Source organism: Hyaena hyaena, unplaced genomic scaffold (assembly GCF_003009895.1).
Source record: "Hyaena hyaena isolate Hyena2069 unplaced genomic scaffold, ASM300989v1 scaffold_670, whole genome shotgun sequence".
In the NCBI taxonomy this organism is placed as follows: domain Eukaryota; kingdom Metazoa; phylum Chordata; class Mammalia; order Carnivora; family Hyaenidae; genus Hyaena; species Hyaena hyaena.
Genome location: NW_024081306.1, coordinates 59266 through 75563, shown reverse-complemented (window position 1 = coordinate 75563; position 16298 = coordinate 59266). Strand labels below are relative to the sequence as shown.

At 51.0% G+C, this 16298-nt stretch overlaps 1 protein-coding gene across 4 annotated transcripts in view; it reads left to right on the top strand.

Moving 5' to 3' along the window:
* APBA2 (amyloid beta precursor protein binding family A member 2) overlaps positions 1-16298 on the top strand; it is a 262791-nt gene that overhangs the window by 225887 nt on the left and 20606 nt on the right. For 2 of the 4 annotated variants that reach the window (XM_039217198.1, XM_039217195.1), the window contains exons 7-9: positions 11241-11386; positions 12344-12379; positions 15301-15387. In XM_039217198.1, the coding sequence (XP_039073129.1) occupies positions 11241-11386; positions 12344-12379; positions 15301-15387 (269 nt within the window). The remainder of the gene's footprint in view (positions 1-11240; positions 11387-12343; positions 12380-15300; positions 15388-16298) is intronic. The other 2 variants (XM_039217199.1, XM_039217196.1) reach the window with 1 other exon arrangement.

Here is a 16298-nt window from a genome sequence, read left to right as displayed (position 1 = left end):
GAAGTTCCTAAGTTTTTGAGATTAGTATGACCTTTACACTCTTACCATTATTTTCTTCCTCGTAGAACTTTTCTGATTTTATTTTAATGAGTTACATATTTGATTTATCTAGAATTTATTTTGGTATATGGATCCGGAAAGAGTTACATTTTAAGCATTTTCTTCCAAACAGCTATTTGTGCCAAAACTGTTCCATGAATTTTTCATCACTGAAATGAAATGCTGCCTTTATCATATAATAAATTGTCATATACATTTAGGTCTGCCTCTGGATCTCCATTGAGGTTCCAGACCAGTCTGCTTTATTTGACTGGGGATTTACTGTGCATTTTATTATCTGGAAGGCTAATTTCTGTCTTTTATCGCTGTCACCCCTCTTCAGAACTTCCCTGGATCCTCTTGCGTATTTATTTTTTCCATAGAAACTTTAGAATTAGCGTATCTGGTTACACAATAAAAATTCCTATTGGCATTTTTATTTGGCACACATTACATTTATATTAGTATATGAAATGGCAGAAGCCTCCATTTGAAACACCAGTTGGGAAATCTAGATCCTGCTGATGTCTCTCCTCTGGCCAACAGCCTCATAAGTGAACTTGGAAGTGGAGCCTCCTCTGTTCTAAACGGCCGCAGTCTTGGGGGAGCCCCTGAGCCAGAAGTGCTCAATTCAGCTGCCCCTGGATTCTCCACCCGCAGAAACTAAGATAATAAATATTTGTTGTTTTCGGGTACTAAGTTTTGGCATCATTTGTTACACGTATATAGATAACTAATATACTATATGTTTTTTTAAAAAGTGCATCATGATTCATACTGATTTTCAGATAAAATGTATCAGGATTCATATTTTCAGGACTATAGTGTTTTTATATTTGTACCTTTTTTTTCTTATGACCCAAATCCCCATTCTCAAGGACATCAACATAATTCTGCATCTGTTTTATTTCTTCAGTCATACAGTAGTCTCAGAATAACAAGACCAGAATTGCCAAGGACATGTGATTAGATACAATTCAAGATTCATTTGCATTGACTTTGGTCTTTAGAGGATAGCCGGGGAGGAATGTGCCATCAACTTCCTGTGTTTTGAAATCATTCAGAATAGTTCTTCTCTTCATTATCATGTCACAAATGCATACACATTTAGATGCATTTTTTTTTTAATTCTTAGGAATCTGCTTTTTTCACTGAATTTGGTTTTATAATTAAATAATTACATGTTCTAAAGTTAAGTATACAAAACAGGGTGTAAGCAAAGATGTCTAGTTTCTTACCCTATTATTGCACCCCACCCCCCAAATCCATTCCTTTCAGTAGAGATAACCAGTTTTAACATTTCACATATTTTAACTATCTTAGGTAACTCTCCCCCTTTCTTAGATAAATGGTAATGAGTTAGACACCCCTTTTTCCATCTTGCTTTTTACACTTAACACTAAACCCTGGAGATTTTTGCCAAAGTTCCACACAGTGCAGACCAGTAATAGAGGTGTTCTGTGCTGCTCCATAGACCTCACTGTGTGGCTGGATATACCCTATGCAGGAACATTAGGGCGGTTTCTAGGGCTTTGCTCTTATAAATAGTGCTGTAGCAAGCAGCTCTGTCTATGCCTTTGCCCATTTTTGCCAATTTTGGTATTTATTTTCCTTTTTCTGGGTAATAATTCTCCCCAGGTACAAACTTATGCTTCGAACCTGCCTTGGGCAGATCTGTGTACTATGTTGAGCTTGGCTTTGACCTTCCCTGACTCTTTCTCTTCCCCCTGGCAGCCAGTGACTTCATCTTACATTTGGTAAGATGGTAATGAGTTAGTGCATGGCAGTGCAGGGGTATCTGGCTCTGGGACACGCTGGTGTGGTGGTGGTGGTGGTGGTAGGGTGGTATTCAGGGCAAGGACCACCCTTCCAGAGCCTGGAGACCATGCCCCAGGTCTGCGGGGAGGAGGTCTGACCCGAAGTCCAATTTTACAACGCTGAGGTTCATTCCCTCCTGCCTCCTCGCCTATTCTTGACACCTTTCCTAGGCCAGCTCTTGCACTCCTCTCTATGGCTTGCTTGGCACATGGCCTTGGCACTCTGCCTGTAGCTTCTCCTCAGAGGGCTGTGGCCCCTCTTCCCAGCTGAGACTGGGTCTCCATCTGCGTTCTTGAACCTTACTGGATCTGACGTGTTTGCTCTCCTGTATTTTCCACTCTCCCCTCTGCTGGCTTCTGAGTGCATCTGTTCCAACCCGCATGTGTCCACAGCCACCAGTCCTCCTTCCTCTTTTTCTACATCAGACTTTGGGAATGTACACCTCCCCTGCACTCCACAGCCCCCTGGCTGGCTCCCGCCCTGCCCTGGTGTTCTCCAAAGCAGCTCTCTGGGGTCACCGCTGGGCTCCTGGTCACTATGCACCAGAAGCATGAGGGCTCTGTTCTCCTCCCGCCAGCTTGGGCACAGCTGGGGATGCCTCCTGGGCACAGAGTTCTGGAGACTGGCAGAGCTGGGTCCTGGGCCCTCTCACCCGGCCTCACCCCTTCTTCCAAGGATTCTTCTGTGTCTGCAGCTTCACCTGCCACCAACATTCAGGTCATTTGGACTCCTGAGTCCAGCTGCCTCCTGAGCTTCTTTGGAAGGAGCTCAGGTTCCTGCATCTAGATTCGCCCAGAATCCCCAAGCCCAGCCCCCTCCCAGGGTCCCTTCTTCAGTGAGCTGAGCTCTGTCCATCCAGTCACACAACCTGCTTTCCAACACTCCTCATCCTTGCTTCATATTTCAGACTGGATTGAACCTCCAGAATGGATCCAGTCTGTCGTCTCTCTGGCATGATCATGACCCTCATGCACACCATCATCATCACCATCACCATCACTCACTTGCTAGGACAGCTGCAGTGGCCTCCCAGCTGCTCTCCCTTCTTCCTCTCTGCGGTTTGCCTCTCTGTAGCTACAGTTGCTTTCTAAAAACAGAGTGGTCAGGCCACTTCCCTGACCAATACTCTGTAGTGACAGTCCTTGGTGTAGCTCCAGGACCCCCATGACTGGCCAGCACTCTCTCTGCAGCCTCAGCTTGTTCTGACTGCTGGCCCACCCACCAGTTTGAACATTTTGTACTTCTCGTAAGGTGCTATACTCTTTCACCCAGGGCCTTTGCATCTGCTCTTGCCTGAGCTGGAAAGATCTCTTCCTTCTGTCTTTGGCTTTTTTGATTCCTTTGCATCCTCCAGACCTGAGCGCAAGGAGCAGCTGCCCCAAATTCCTCTAGAGGGCAGGCTTCCCTGTTGCTTCTTCCCTGGGACAGTGTCCTTCCTCCATGGCATTTATGATGGGCCAACCTGATGCATTTATTTGGTGACTGTGTGACTGGTGGTCAGCCTGTGAGCTCCATGTTTTCTGTCCTCACAATAAAAAAATGCTTAGTACCTGAATCAGTGTCAGTGGTCTTGTGCAAAGCCATTTGACCCCATGTGTCCTGTCCTCATTTGTAAAATTGGGACACTGAGATCTGCTTCATGAGTTGTTGAGGACTGAGTGGAACTATGCCTTTGTGACACTCAGAGGGGTGGGGGCTCAGTGACCTTTCAGATGCACACCCACCCTCCCATCCTTGGCTGTGCTCTGGCCCTACACAACTGCCCCCTGCCTCTAACACAGGGAGAAGAAGGCACAGGTCTTAGAGTTCATGCAGTCACCTGTGGCCAGGCTACTGGTTTGAAGCCTCTGCCCTGATATCACCGACCTCATGACACCCAAAGGTGTCAGGGACAGGGCTCCAAAGCCTGACTCTGTGGGATCCTCCCCTGACCCCTTCCCTGTCTATAGAGGTCAGCAGGGCTTAGATTTTCCAATAAATGTTTTCATATGGAGGCTTCCCCAGCAGGAAGGAGCCCTAGTCTTCTTTGTCCAAACTTGGCAGATACATTCTACATACACTTACATTTGTATAATATATGTCATATCAAGAAAATAAAAAAGGAGAAATCACTCTCTGGGGAGATGGGATCTCCTTTAAATCTCTTTGTTCTTTTGTTGTTCTGTCTCCCTCTGGTGGTCTTGGCATAGGGTTAGTTCAAGAGTTGGGCCAAATTAGAGCAATTTGTGCTCAAACATGTAGGACCAGCTGCTTTGGTATTGTAATGAAGCTGTTTGATTTTTGGTTCAGCGTTTCACGATTGGAGTTGAGAGCAGTATCTGTGAACCTGAAAGACCCCCCTCTCTACACCGGCTGCTGTAATTCTCGGCTTCCTAATAAATGTGCAGGTAGGAGTGGGTCTGACAGGCAGGCAGGATGCTGGAGGCACTGTTTTGTTTTGTATTGTTTCCTTTTTGAAAAAAAGAACAGGGCAGGAATGACAAGAACCTCTAGCAGAGGGAGCCGGAGGAAGTGGCATCTGAATTTTTCACTAGCTTCTTCTCAGGGAGCAGGCGTCCATGGGTGCTGGTGTGGACCCCACTGCCGGCTTGGGGTGTCCTCACACATGGGAGTCTATGCCCCCTGATCTGGTGGGGGAGATGGAGCCAACTTTTAATGTATCTACTCAGGGATATAGATTTAAACAGGAAGTGAACTTCAGAAAGTTCTGGCGAGCTGCCCAAGGTCACCCTGGGAACTGGTAAAAGACAGTGGCTTCAGAGGGTGGGAGTCAATTCAAAAGGCAAGGCAGGGGCACCTGGGTGGCTCAGTCAGTTAAGCTTCTGACTTTGGCTCAAGTCATGATCTCACGGTTTGTGATTTTGAGCCTCGTGTTGGGCTCTGTGCTGACGGCTTAGAGCCTGGAGCCTGCTTCGGATTCTGTGTCTCCCTCTCTCTGTGACTCTCCCCTGCTTGCACTCCGTTTCTCTCTCTCTTAAATGAATGTTAAAAAAAAAAAAAAAAGCAAGGCCTACCTCCTACCCCCAGGGATGGGCTCCACGGAGTGCCATTCGACTCCCACCCCACAGATAGGGCATGAGGACCCTTGCGCAGGCCCAGGTACTCCCTGGGTGCTGGCTCAGGGTGTGGGTGCTGGCTCAGGGTGTGGGTGCTGGCTCAGGGTGTGGGTGCTGGCTCAGGGTGTGGGTGCTGGCTCAGGGTGTGGGTGCTGGCTCAGGGTGTGGGTGCTGGCTCAGGGTGTGGGTGCTGGCTCAGGGTGTGGGTGCTGGCTCAGGGTGTGGGTGGGCTGTGACCCTAGGCTACAAGGACCACTCAGACTTTCCCACAGAACGCAGCAGCACCATCTACTGGTCAGTAATGGTTACTGCAGGGAGGATGGGTGGCTTGGGCCTGGCTGTGGGGTGAACCTGGGCAAAATGATGGGCGCTTGGAACCACACTCACTGCAGAGAATGAGGCCTGAGGGGAAGATGGGGTGAGATAGTAAAAATGCACATACTTCAGTCAGAAGCCCTGAGAGGCAGGGTGGAAGTTGCTGCCATGTGCCTGGCAGTCCCCTTGCCCTCTGTGGGGGTGACATCTGTCTTCCCTAGCTAGTGACAGGTGCCGGTGCACCTGCAGCGCACACCAGGGCTGCTGGTGGACGGACAGGAGGGATTCCTCCCTCCATACCTCTCCCCATTCTGCAGCCACCCCTTTCCCACCCCCTCCTCCCCTCCCTTGGTGCCCCTAGCCCTGGCCAGCTGGAGAAAGTTTTTCATCTCCTGAGTGAGGACCAAGGCACCTGAGGAGGAAGGAGCAGGCGGGGTCTCGCCCTTGTGACCTGGGGCTGTGTGAGAAAGCCGGTGCTGGCCTGGCCTCCCAGAGGGCTTTGCTCCTAAGATGGCCGGGAGGGGCCGATCTTGTATGCTGGAGATCAGATCAGCCGTGCGTCTCTGCTGTCACTCTCCCCACGAGGGTGAAGTTGCTGGTCACAGAGCAGGGCCTCACTCCAGGGGATGCGGGGTGCCAGGCCCCCTGCTACTGGGCTTTCCTTCCTCTTGGGTCTCAACGTTGTCTTCAGATCTCCTCTTCCTCTGGTTCTGGGCTTGTGGTGATACAGGTGTCTTATTACCCTGCTAATTTAAGGTGCCCGCCCACAGAAAGCACCACATTCTATCTACGGGCCCAGGTGATATAGTGGCCATTTCATCTCGACTCCCCCGTGGGTGCACAGGCCCAGTTATGAGGTGTGGCCCCGGGGAGTCTGAGCCATAGGCGCTGCTCCTGCGTGAGGAGGTTTGTAGGTGTTCATGCGTGTGCATGTACATGCATGGGCATGTGTGTGTATGTGTGTGAGTGTATGTGTGAGGGCTTGTAGATTTGTGCTGGACTTTCAGTGAGGGGGTATGGGAGGAGCCCTCGGAGGTCCCACTACCCAGGTGCCTGTGATGGGCTGGCTCTCTCCCACCGGTGCCGACTGGGTTGGAGGCCAGAGTGGGTGGCCCAGGAGGGATACGGAGGAGAAGTCACCATCCCACGACAGAGGACGGCTGCTGGCACTGACCTTTGGGGAAGGTGGCGGTAACAGTGGCATGCGAAATGTTTGATCAGTATGTACTTCAGGGGTCCGCGTGCTCTTCTTGGGTGTCTTTTAACCACCGAAACAGAGAGCTTGTAGACCTACCAGAACCTAGGGTGCCCCTTGGACCCTCCAGCCCACCTTACCTCAGCTCCCAACCTCCACCACCAGGCTCTCATGCCACCCATTGAGGCCCCCTGCACCCATCCCCCCTCTGCCCTCCCTGACCCCCTGAGGCTGTGGAGCACTGTGCACCCCCCTACCCCATCTTAGGCAGCCTCCTCCAGACGCAGCAATGTTCCCTATGTGGAAAGAGCTTTGCCCGAGAAATGGATGTCGGGGGGAGGCCACCCCAAAGGGCAGCTCTGCACCTCCAGACCCTCAGTGTGGACACTGGAGGAAAGGGGCCCTCCTTTGTCATGTCTCCCCCTACCCAGACCCCAGCCCAAGTCTCCTGAAGGGACCCCTTCTCTTAGGTCTATAGCAAGAGATTCTCTCCTACAGAGCTGGGCCAGGCAAGGGGCTTCAGGCTTGCCGAGAAGTGTTGCCAGCAGCCTGTGGAAGTCCCCAGAGTATCCTCTATGGGGGAGGGCCAGGGAGACCCTGAGGCATTAGTGGCTTCAGACGGTGGGGGGGCTCAGGACTGGGGCCTTGGGCTTGGTTCCCTGACAGTTTGCTGGAGGCTTCCACAAGTGTTATCCAAGATCCCTGGAGTAAACCATCTGAGCATCCAAGAGGAAGGGGTACATCTTCTGGAGGCTGCTGTGGAGGCTGTCAGGGTCAGGGGGAGAAAGGGAAGGGGTCCCCAGGGCAGTGGGTCATGATGGGAGGGCCCCTACCATTCCATGGGGCATGACCTGGGGCATTCCTAAGTTGGGACCTGCCAGGGTCTGTTATTACTAATAGGCTTCTTTCAAACTTCAGAATACTTCACCTTGTTCTAAAGCACTTTATAAGGGGTGCCTGGGTGGCTCAGTTGGTTAAGTGTCCTACTTCAGCTCAGGTCATGATCTCATAGTTCGTGGATTCAAGCCCTCCATCCATGTCAGGCTCTGTGCTGACAGCTCAGAGCCTGGAGCCTGCTTCGGATTCTGTGTCTCCCTCTCTCTCTGCCCCTCCCTGCTTACCTCTGTCTTTCTCTCTCTCAAAATAAACATTAAAAAAATTAAAGCACTTTATTTATTTTTTTTTTAAATGTTTTATTTATTTCTAGGAGAGAAAGAGACAGAGATAGCGTGAGCAGGGGAGGGTCAGAGAGAGAAGGAATCACAGACTGAAACAGGCTCCAGGCTCTGAGCTGGCAGTCAGCACAGAGCCCGACGCGGGGCTCGAACCCACGAACCGCGAGATCATGACCCAAGCGAAAGTCGGACGCTTAACCGACTAAGCCACCCAGGCGCCCCTAAAGCACTTTATAAACTCGGCTTGAGTGCAGGAGGTGTTGCACTGGTGTGGAAGAGATGGCAGCAGTTCCGCATCTGTGGTTTCCCCATGTGTGAGTCTGATGTGTGTGCCCCTGGGTATGGATCTTGAGGCAGACAGTATAGACTAATGCACACATGCTATGACCCGTTTAGGAGCTTTAATTTCAAGTCCACAGAGCTGAGGTTTGTTCCAGTGACAGCCTGATGCACGTGCTCCCTCCTGAGGCATCCTGGCTGTGTGCCCTTTCTCCTGTGGATTAAAGAGAACTAAAGTTTCAGTCATTTAGAAAACTTTCCCTGAACCCAGGGTGGGCCTGGTTCACATTCACTTATCAGGGTGACAACCTGCTCACTATGGGCCATGCACTGGCCTCCCGGCACCTGAACAGCCTGGGGTGGGTGTGCAGTCGGGGAACGGAAGCTGGAGCCCCAGACTCTGGGGTCTGCTGACATTGGGATGACAGAAGCCAGTGAAACTCCCCTTGACCCCTCACGGGCACATACCTCTGAACTGGAGCACTGTGTTTTGGGGACTCAGGGACTTCTACCCATGTCCTGAGAGCAATCAGAGGCCCCCTGAAGTTTATAGCCGTTGAGGAAAAAGATGAGGTCTCCCATCTAGAAGGACCCTCTGGTGGCAGCATGGTCTGTGCATGGAAGATTCATGTCTCCATCCTGCTGCTGTAACCAAGCACCAGAGACTGGGGTTTATAAACAAGACATTGATTTCTCACAGTCGTGGAGGATGAAAGCCCAAGATTAGGGTGCCAGTGTGGTCGAATTCTGGTGAGAGCCCCTTCTGGGTTGCAGATGGTCTTCTTCTCTCTATGTCCTCCTGTGGCAGAAAGAGGTCAAGGTTGTTCCCTGGGGTCCCTTTTATAAGGGCACAGACTCCATTCATGAGGGCTCTACCCTCCTGACCCAATCATCTCCCAGAAGTCATACGTCTAATACCATCACATTGGGGCTTAGGGCTTCAACACAGGAAATGAAGTGACACAAATGGGCAACTGGAGAAAGATAGACTCAGGATAGGTTTGGTGGCAAACTGGACAGCACTCAGGGGGTGGGTTGGATATGGATGTGAAGGCCGTGTAGCTGGGAGGGCGGTGGCGTCCAAGAGGAGGAACCGGGCTCAGTGCCCGGATGGAGTTGGGGTATTGGGGCTTTGCTTTGACTTGTTGAGATGGAGGCACCCCAGGAGAGCCAGCAAGCAGGCTGCTGAGTACATGGCTTGGGGTTTGGAGAACTGCAGTTTCCCTCACCAGCAAGTGGTCATGGAAGCCCCAGGCACTGGGTCCCCAGTATGTCAGCATTCTGTGGCCCCGTGGAGGAGGGGGTGCCTGCAGGGAGCTGAGAAAGAACAGCCAGAGATGGAGGAGGACACTGAGTGACAGACAAGTGAGTAAGATGTGTCTCAGGAAGGAGGCCGTGGTGGCACAATGACCAGAAGGCCCACTGGATGTGAGGGCACTGAGGTCATGTGCAGCATTAGCATTGGGCACATTGGAGCAGGACATAGAGGCCAGGCTAAGTTGCTGAGGCAGTTCTTTCTGGATATTTGCTTTCGAGAGAGAGGAGGGAGGGGGCCCACTGGAGGCGGGGATGAGTGAAGGAGCCTTTTGAAGCCGCCTGGGGACACGGGAGGGTGTTTAAAAGCCCTGAGAAGACCCAACTGATAGGACTTGGCTCTGAGAGGGACGGAATCACAGGTGATCCTCAGCCCCCAGGGGGGACCCTCCACTGCACAGAACCCTGTGCAGGAAGGAAGGCTGCTTAGCTGCCTGTCCCTTGGGGATCAGAGGTGACGCTCTGTCAGGTACAGCGAAGGGAGGGACAGCTGGAAGTTCCAGGACATGGGGTAAGCTACAAAATGGCGCTTGCACAGAGGGAGAGGAGGTACTTCTCAGAGGACCCTGTCAGAGTTGCCAACGAATTCTGAGGGCATTCTGGCCCATGGATTTGTAATGGAACCAACTTGCCTTGCTGGGCGGCTCTCTTTGCAGCTGCAGGCCCCCCAGCGAATGGGTGTTTGGAGTCCTGTTGAGTCCCTGGGACAGGGGCAGGGGGTCAAGGGCAGTTTGCAGATGTTATGGAACTGGTGGGTGATGGCATCCAGGCTAGCTGAGCTGACAGAGGGGACTGCTGGCCGTGGTGCCCGGGGAGCTGCAGGATAGCCAGCCCTGTGGATGCTGGAGCAAAAGGGCACCTGAGAGCCAGAGCCAAGGGTCCTCAGAAGGAGGGGTCTAGCCAGAGACAGGCAGGGAGAGGGAAGAAGGCCGTGACCTGGTAAGGAAGGTGGTGGGTCTCAGAGGCAGGCTGAGTGATGGTCTGCAGGTTACAGACTATGGACCCAGGGCTGTGCCTGCTCACTAGACATCTTGCCTATGCCTGCTTTTGTTTTATGGGTGCAGAGGTGACTAATTACAGACAGACCACAAAGCCCAAGATATCTTGCATCCAGCCCTTCACAGAAAAGGTTTGCTCATCTTACCTCTAGCTCTCCATCCAGGAAAGGAGTCACTACCTACATGTGGCTATTTCTATGGAAATTAGGTTGCATAAGAGTAAGAAATTCAGTTCCTCTGGGGCTCCTGGGTAGCTCAGTTGGTTAAGCGTCCAACTCTTGGTTTTGACGCAGGTTTGTGGGTTTGAGCCCCGCATAGGGCTCTGTGCTGACAGTGTGGAGTCTGCTTGGGATTCTCTCTCTCTAAATAAATAAATAAACTTAAAACATAACTTAAAACTTAAAACATAAAATAAAAAATTCAGTTCCTCTTGCAGTAGCCACAATTCAAGTGCCCCAAAGCCACACGTGGCTAGCAGTTCTTGTACTGAACAGCAAGAAGATAGACCATTCCATATCATGGCAGAAAGTTCCATTGACAGCTCTGGCCTAGAGGCAGCAGGTGGAGTGAGGACCACGTTACCCAGCCTGGACCTGAGGTGTATGGGATGGGGGGGGAGCCACTGAGGCGTGTGACAAGACCAGAACCCTACAGTGCAGAGGAGGAGGAGAAAGCCCCAGAAGAATTGTAGGGTAGCAAGCAGTTTCTGCTCACCGTCCTGAGTTCCAGAGGGCTCTGGGGCAGGCATGGAAATGCTGCCCACTTGGAGAAAGGGCATCTCTGGGATTGTAGCAGGTGGCTGTCACCATGGAGGCCGAGGTGGCTTGAGTGACCTGAAATTGTGCTCCTGTACCACGCATGTGGACCTGTCTGACCTGGGTATTGACTCTGTGAAGCTACGTGGGCCATGCACTGTGCAGTGATGAGGGAAGGAAGAGACCTCCCGCTGCTGCCTGCAGGTGGGCAATGGCTCACCCCTTCTCCTTTCTCCACTGTCCCTGATGCCTTGTCCCTTTGTCCTCTGGGAAGATGCTAACTGTGCCCTCTTCAGTTCCAGGGCCCTGTGAACCAGAAGACCTCATTGATGGGATCATCTTTGCTGCCAACTACCTGGGGTCCACGCAGCTTCTCTCAGAACGTAACCCTTCCAAAAACATCAGAATGATGCAGGCACAGGAGGCCGTCAGCCGGGTCAAGGTACTGGTGGGCTCAGCAGAGTCCTGGTTCACTTTGGGGAGGCACTGGAGTGAGGGAGGGGGACCCCACCACCCTCAGCACGGAGAGCAGGAATACCTGAGCCACCTGGCGAAGCCAAGGGAGACTCTGGCCTGTCTAGAAGGATGCTGGGCTGGGGGCAGAGGCCGCTGGCTCCTTAATGAGGAACCACCACCCGGCTGTTGGAGACATGATTTTTAAAGGTTCCACACATTGCATTCATAAAACACATTTGCATGGACGCTCAAATCCCGTTTTGACGATCTGTGTGTCTTTGGTATCAAAGTGCTTACAGAAGGGTAAACAAAGAAATCACATTTTTTATTTAAATAGAAAATTCTGACATTCTTGTCGCTCTGGGTACCCACTGAGTTGCTGGTTTTGAATGGTGGGTGCAGCCGGGCAGGGAAAAGATGAGATCAAGTCAGCAAAACTAATGGGGTCAAGAGAGGAAGGGCGTAGTGGTCTGAGGAGGTGCCCCCTCTGGGCAGCTCGGGGTCTGTGGATGCTACCAGCCCCTCTGGGGTGGGAAACCGTGTCAGACCCCTCCCCTGTCCTCACTGACCTCCTTTATGGAGGCAAAGGGGTCTGCGGTGTGTGCCCCTGTGGTCAGGAGAAGAGAAGCGCAGAGCCCAGGACCTTCCTACGCGGACCCCAGTCCTGCTCACCTGCCTTAGAGCCTGACGCTTTTCTGCCAGCCCATTGCATCTCTGTCCTTAGTCTTGCCCTCGTAGATATGGGTGGCTCTTGGTAATTTCCAGCACTTGGGGGACGTGTGTGTGCTCCCTGAGGTGGTGGCCATGCCCCCATCCTGCCCCTGCCCCCTCCCTCTAAGCACAAGGTCTGAGTCCCAGGCTGTTGACTCTAAGTCTAAAATAACTTAGATGCCCTTCGTTCTCTTCCTTTGTCTGTTTTTCTTTTCTCTTACATGCTGCCCAGAGGATGCAAAAGGCTGCTAAAATCAAGAAGAAAGCGGTGTGTAGCACCAAGGGATTTGCTTGTGCTTCTGGGCCTTGTCCTGTGCAGTTTGGGGGGTGGTCCTGTTTGTAGGAACACAAATCATGTGGCAAACAGCTTTTTCCTCTTCCCTTGGTAGATAAATAGTAGGCTTTTGAACAAAACCACAGATACTTTTTTTTAACCACCCACTTACAGAAGAACCTCATCATTGCCCTATTTCTTGTACAGTCTCTCATGCCAGAACGTGGTTAATGCTGTGATGTTACTGTTTCACTAGATGGCTTTTACATGTGACACATTAAGGGCTTTGGCCTCCGGTACGGAACTGATTAATTTAAATTCTGATATTTAAAGACTCATTGCATTTAATTACTAAATCGGGATGATGAGAAGGTCAGTTTGCCCATGAGTTGCATTCTCCATGATAAGAGTTTCTGGAGCATGAGCTAACTTTAAAAAAAAACCGAGGTGACCCCTAGTCATTTGTTTGTAAAGCTGGTCATTTAGTAAATGCTGGGTCTTCCCAGTACAGGAAATCCCAAACACTTGGTGTCGGAAGGCACTGACTTGGTGCAGGCTTGTTGCTTAAACAGCAAGAGGTTTAGACCTCCATCCTCATCTAGGATACCTGTTTCCTGGCCGTGTGGCAAGAGGAACCTGCCTGGGGGCTCCCTTCCTCCTGTTGTGAGACTTCTCTCCCGGTGACATTTGCTCTTTGCCCAGTGGTGTTTCCTTGGATTCCCTGAGCTGTGGGAGAGGCAAGAACTTAGCCATCTCCCTCTGCCCAAGCTGGCTTGCTGCTGGGAGCCTCCAGTCAGTGCAGATGGGTTGGCTTTGCTGACCTGCAGTTGGGGTATGCTCCCCCATCCCACCAAGGAGGAGGGGTCCCTTGCCTACAGTTGCCTGGTGCACCCCTATACCCCTGTGCCCAAAAACCAGGCAGCTGGAACAGGTCTCTGTCATGCCTGGTCCTCAGCTCTGTAGTCCAGAGAGCCCGACTGGGCTGGGAGCAGGCCGACCCAGCTCAGAACAGCCTCTGCAGCCAGCTGAGCCAGCCGGTTATATCCATGGAGAGTTGTTCTTCCCTTCAGGCAAGGGGATACTCAGGATAATGGCTGAGGGCCCCTTTTCTGGTGTGCTCACACCTGGCCAGGCAAGTGCTGATAGGAGCCCAGGACCAGGGGTAAGCAGCATCCCCACACAGCTAACCTGCTGGTGACTGTGGGGTCACGGCTCTCCAATTCACAGACATGCCCACCCCATTGTCTGCTGGCCCTCTGTTGGATTCATGGTCTTGCCACTCTCCCTTTCTTCCAGCAGAGAGTGCAATGGTGGGAGCTTTGCTGTTGGCTGTTATTGATCAGGTTTTGGCTTCATCCATTCACCCCCAGTCTGAGCTCATTCAGCTGCATGTGCATGTCCCCTGTTCTGTGATCAAGTATATCACAGTGCTCAAGCTTCCTGCAGAAATTGTCACTGACACCAAATCTACCTGCAATTTTTCTTTTCTTCCTTTCTTTTCTTTCTTTTCTCTTCCTTCCTTCCTTCCTTCCTTCCTTCCTTCCTTCCTTCCTTCCTTCCTTCCTTCCTTCCTTTCTTCCTTTCTCTCTCTCTCTCTCTCTCTTTCTCTTTCTCTCTCTTTCTTTTTCTTTCCTTTTTTTTTGCTTCTGGCCCAACCTCTTTTATTTTGTTTTTTAGTAAGAAGATTTTGAGGAACAGCCCCGCTCTGTAACATTTAAAAGCACGTGGTTGTAAGATATAACCCGGTTTCTCAAATCGGAGAAAGAGTAGTTTCTCTACATTCCTGCAGAGTATTTTCACCTGGATTATTTTGAACTCTGTTCTCTTTAAAATCAGTTAAAAGCAGTGTCACCTCATGGTGGGCTGAAAGCCCCAAAGACTGCTTCCCTTAAAAACGGAGCTAAAATAAAAATTTATCAATATTACAGGGCCTCTCTGTGACTCCCGAATTCTTGAGGAATCGTCAGCAGGGGGATTCCTGATTTCAGATTTTTCAGTGAGGAATTAAATCACAGTTTCTGTTCTTTTGAAGTGGAAGATATGCCACTGTGGGCCCCTAGTGACCACAAAGAATTACTTACCTCAGTGGGTACATGAAAAGAATTTGTATTTCATTGCCACTGTGCAGCAGTAATTAGGATTCCCATGGATGTAAAATCCAATAACAGGCTATCCTGGTTGAGGGCAGACCCTGAATAAATAGTTCACTGAGCTTCTAGAACATTCCATGTACACATCAGAAATGGCCATATGATGAAGGTACTCTGGGAGCTGGCAAAGCAGGGGTATTTGTGTGGCAGCTTTTTCTGGTTTCTCTGATGCTGGGAGGGCAGCACTGAGTCCCGCTGGAGTCTTACTTCCCTTAGGGTTTTTGGAAAGATCAGCATTAAGCCTGCTGGGGCCGGTTGACATGACTAGGATTATTTAAATCAGAAGAAGATGCTGACAATCTAATCCAATTTCTTTAAAAATTTCTTCCCTATTTCTTGGGGATATTTGGAATCCCAAATCCAGGAAACGCATGTAGCCTGAGAACAGAGACCCTGTGCTTTCACCAGGCTTGATAAGGGTCAGCAGGCCGGCCTACTTTTTAGGGAAGGGAAGGGCTGCGCTTTGGATGCTGGGACATAAGACCCCAGGCGTCCAGCCCCCCTCTATGCTCAGGCTTCCGGAAGCTGTCTCCTCCCTCCTCCTTCACGCCCTGTGCAAACTGCCTTTAGAACTCACTTCGCTACAGATTGCGCTGGAAGGCGGCGTGCAATTTAGATTTCCCATGGCTTCTCCAAGCTGGGGTAGCATTTCCCTCTAGGGGCGCTCAGGGTCATTAGTAAAATTGTCAGGCTTTTGTTCAAGTTAGTTGTTTTTTTTTTTTTTTTTTTTTTTAATTTGTAACAGTATCCACTGTTCTTTCTTAGAATTCAGAGGGGGATGCCCAGACTCTGACCGAAGTAGATCTCTTCATCTCCACCCAGAGGATCAAGGTGTTAAATGCAGACACACAGGTAAGCGTTTTAAAGACCATTGTTTAAAATTGTGTCATTAAACCCCTAACTTCCCACCTCTAGCTGCAGGAGAACTTTCCCTCTGGGAGGAGCTGAATGGCTGTCCCCAAGGACTGAGGACCTTGGCTCCGGACCTTGGGTCTTGAATGGATTGTGGATTCTACAGTAAGCTGCAGGGGGCCGAGGAGCATCAGGCCGGGAAGATAAAAATGCCTGGGATGTAGGTGTGCTGGCTGTAGCTGGATTAAATAGACGAAATGAAGGGGAAGGAAAGCGGGGATTTGGAAGCTGTGTGCTCACCATCAGGATTCTAGAATGGCCCTCCTGAAACATCTGCATGCCCAGTCTGGGGAATGGAGTGGGAGAGTGGAAATCCCATGGCAGCCCTCGGCCCTCTGAATGGGTGGTCTTCCAGCTAGGGGGCCTGGGCGCGGGGGCCTGTCTTAAGATTTTCTACGTTATAAACCATGTGCCGTGGCCAGCGTCTGCTCATTTTTCCTGTGCCTTCCGCTGCTGTTGGTGGAGAAGACAGGGCCATGAGGAGGAAGTGAGCCGTGCAGGATATAAAGGCCTATGAGCTGAGAAGGAGAAAGAGATCAGGAGGCCAAGGGCATGAGACAGATGGAGGGACGGGTCGGGAAGCCTCAGGCAATGCTATGTGCTTGAGGTTTGCTGAGAGGGAGGCCCCATTCACTCTGGGGCCCGACCCGCCATTACTGGGCTGTTTGAGGATGCCAGATGCCAGGGTAATGACCCCTTTACTTCTTTGTTACCAGCAAGTAATCTGTGAGATGTCACTGGATATGTGGGTACCCCATCCCCTAACACCCTTTTTTGCCTAAAGGTTTTAGCATCCAGTGATCATCTTGCTCGAGTTGGTTTGAACATTGGAAGCGCAAAATGGTGATTTT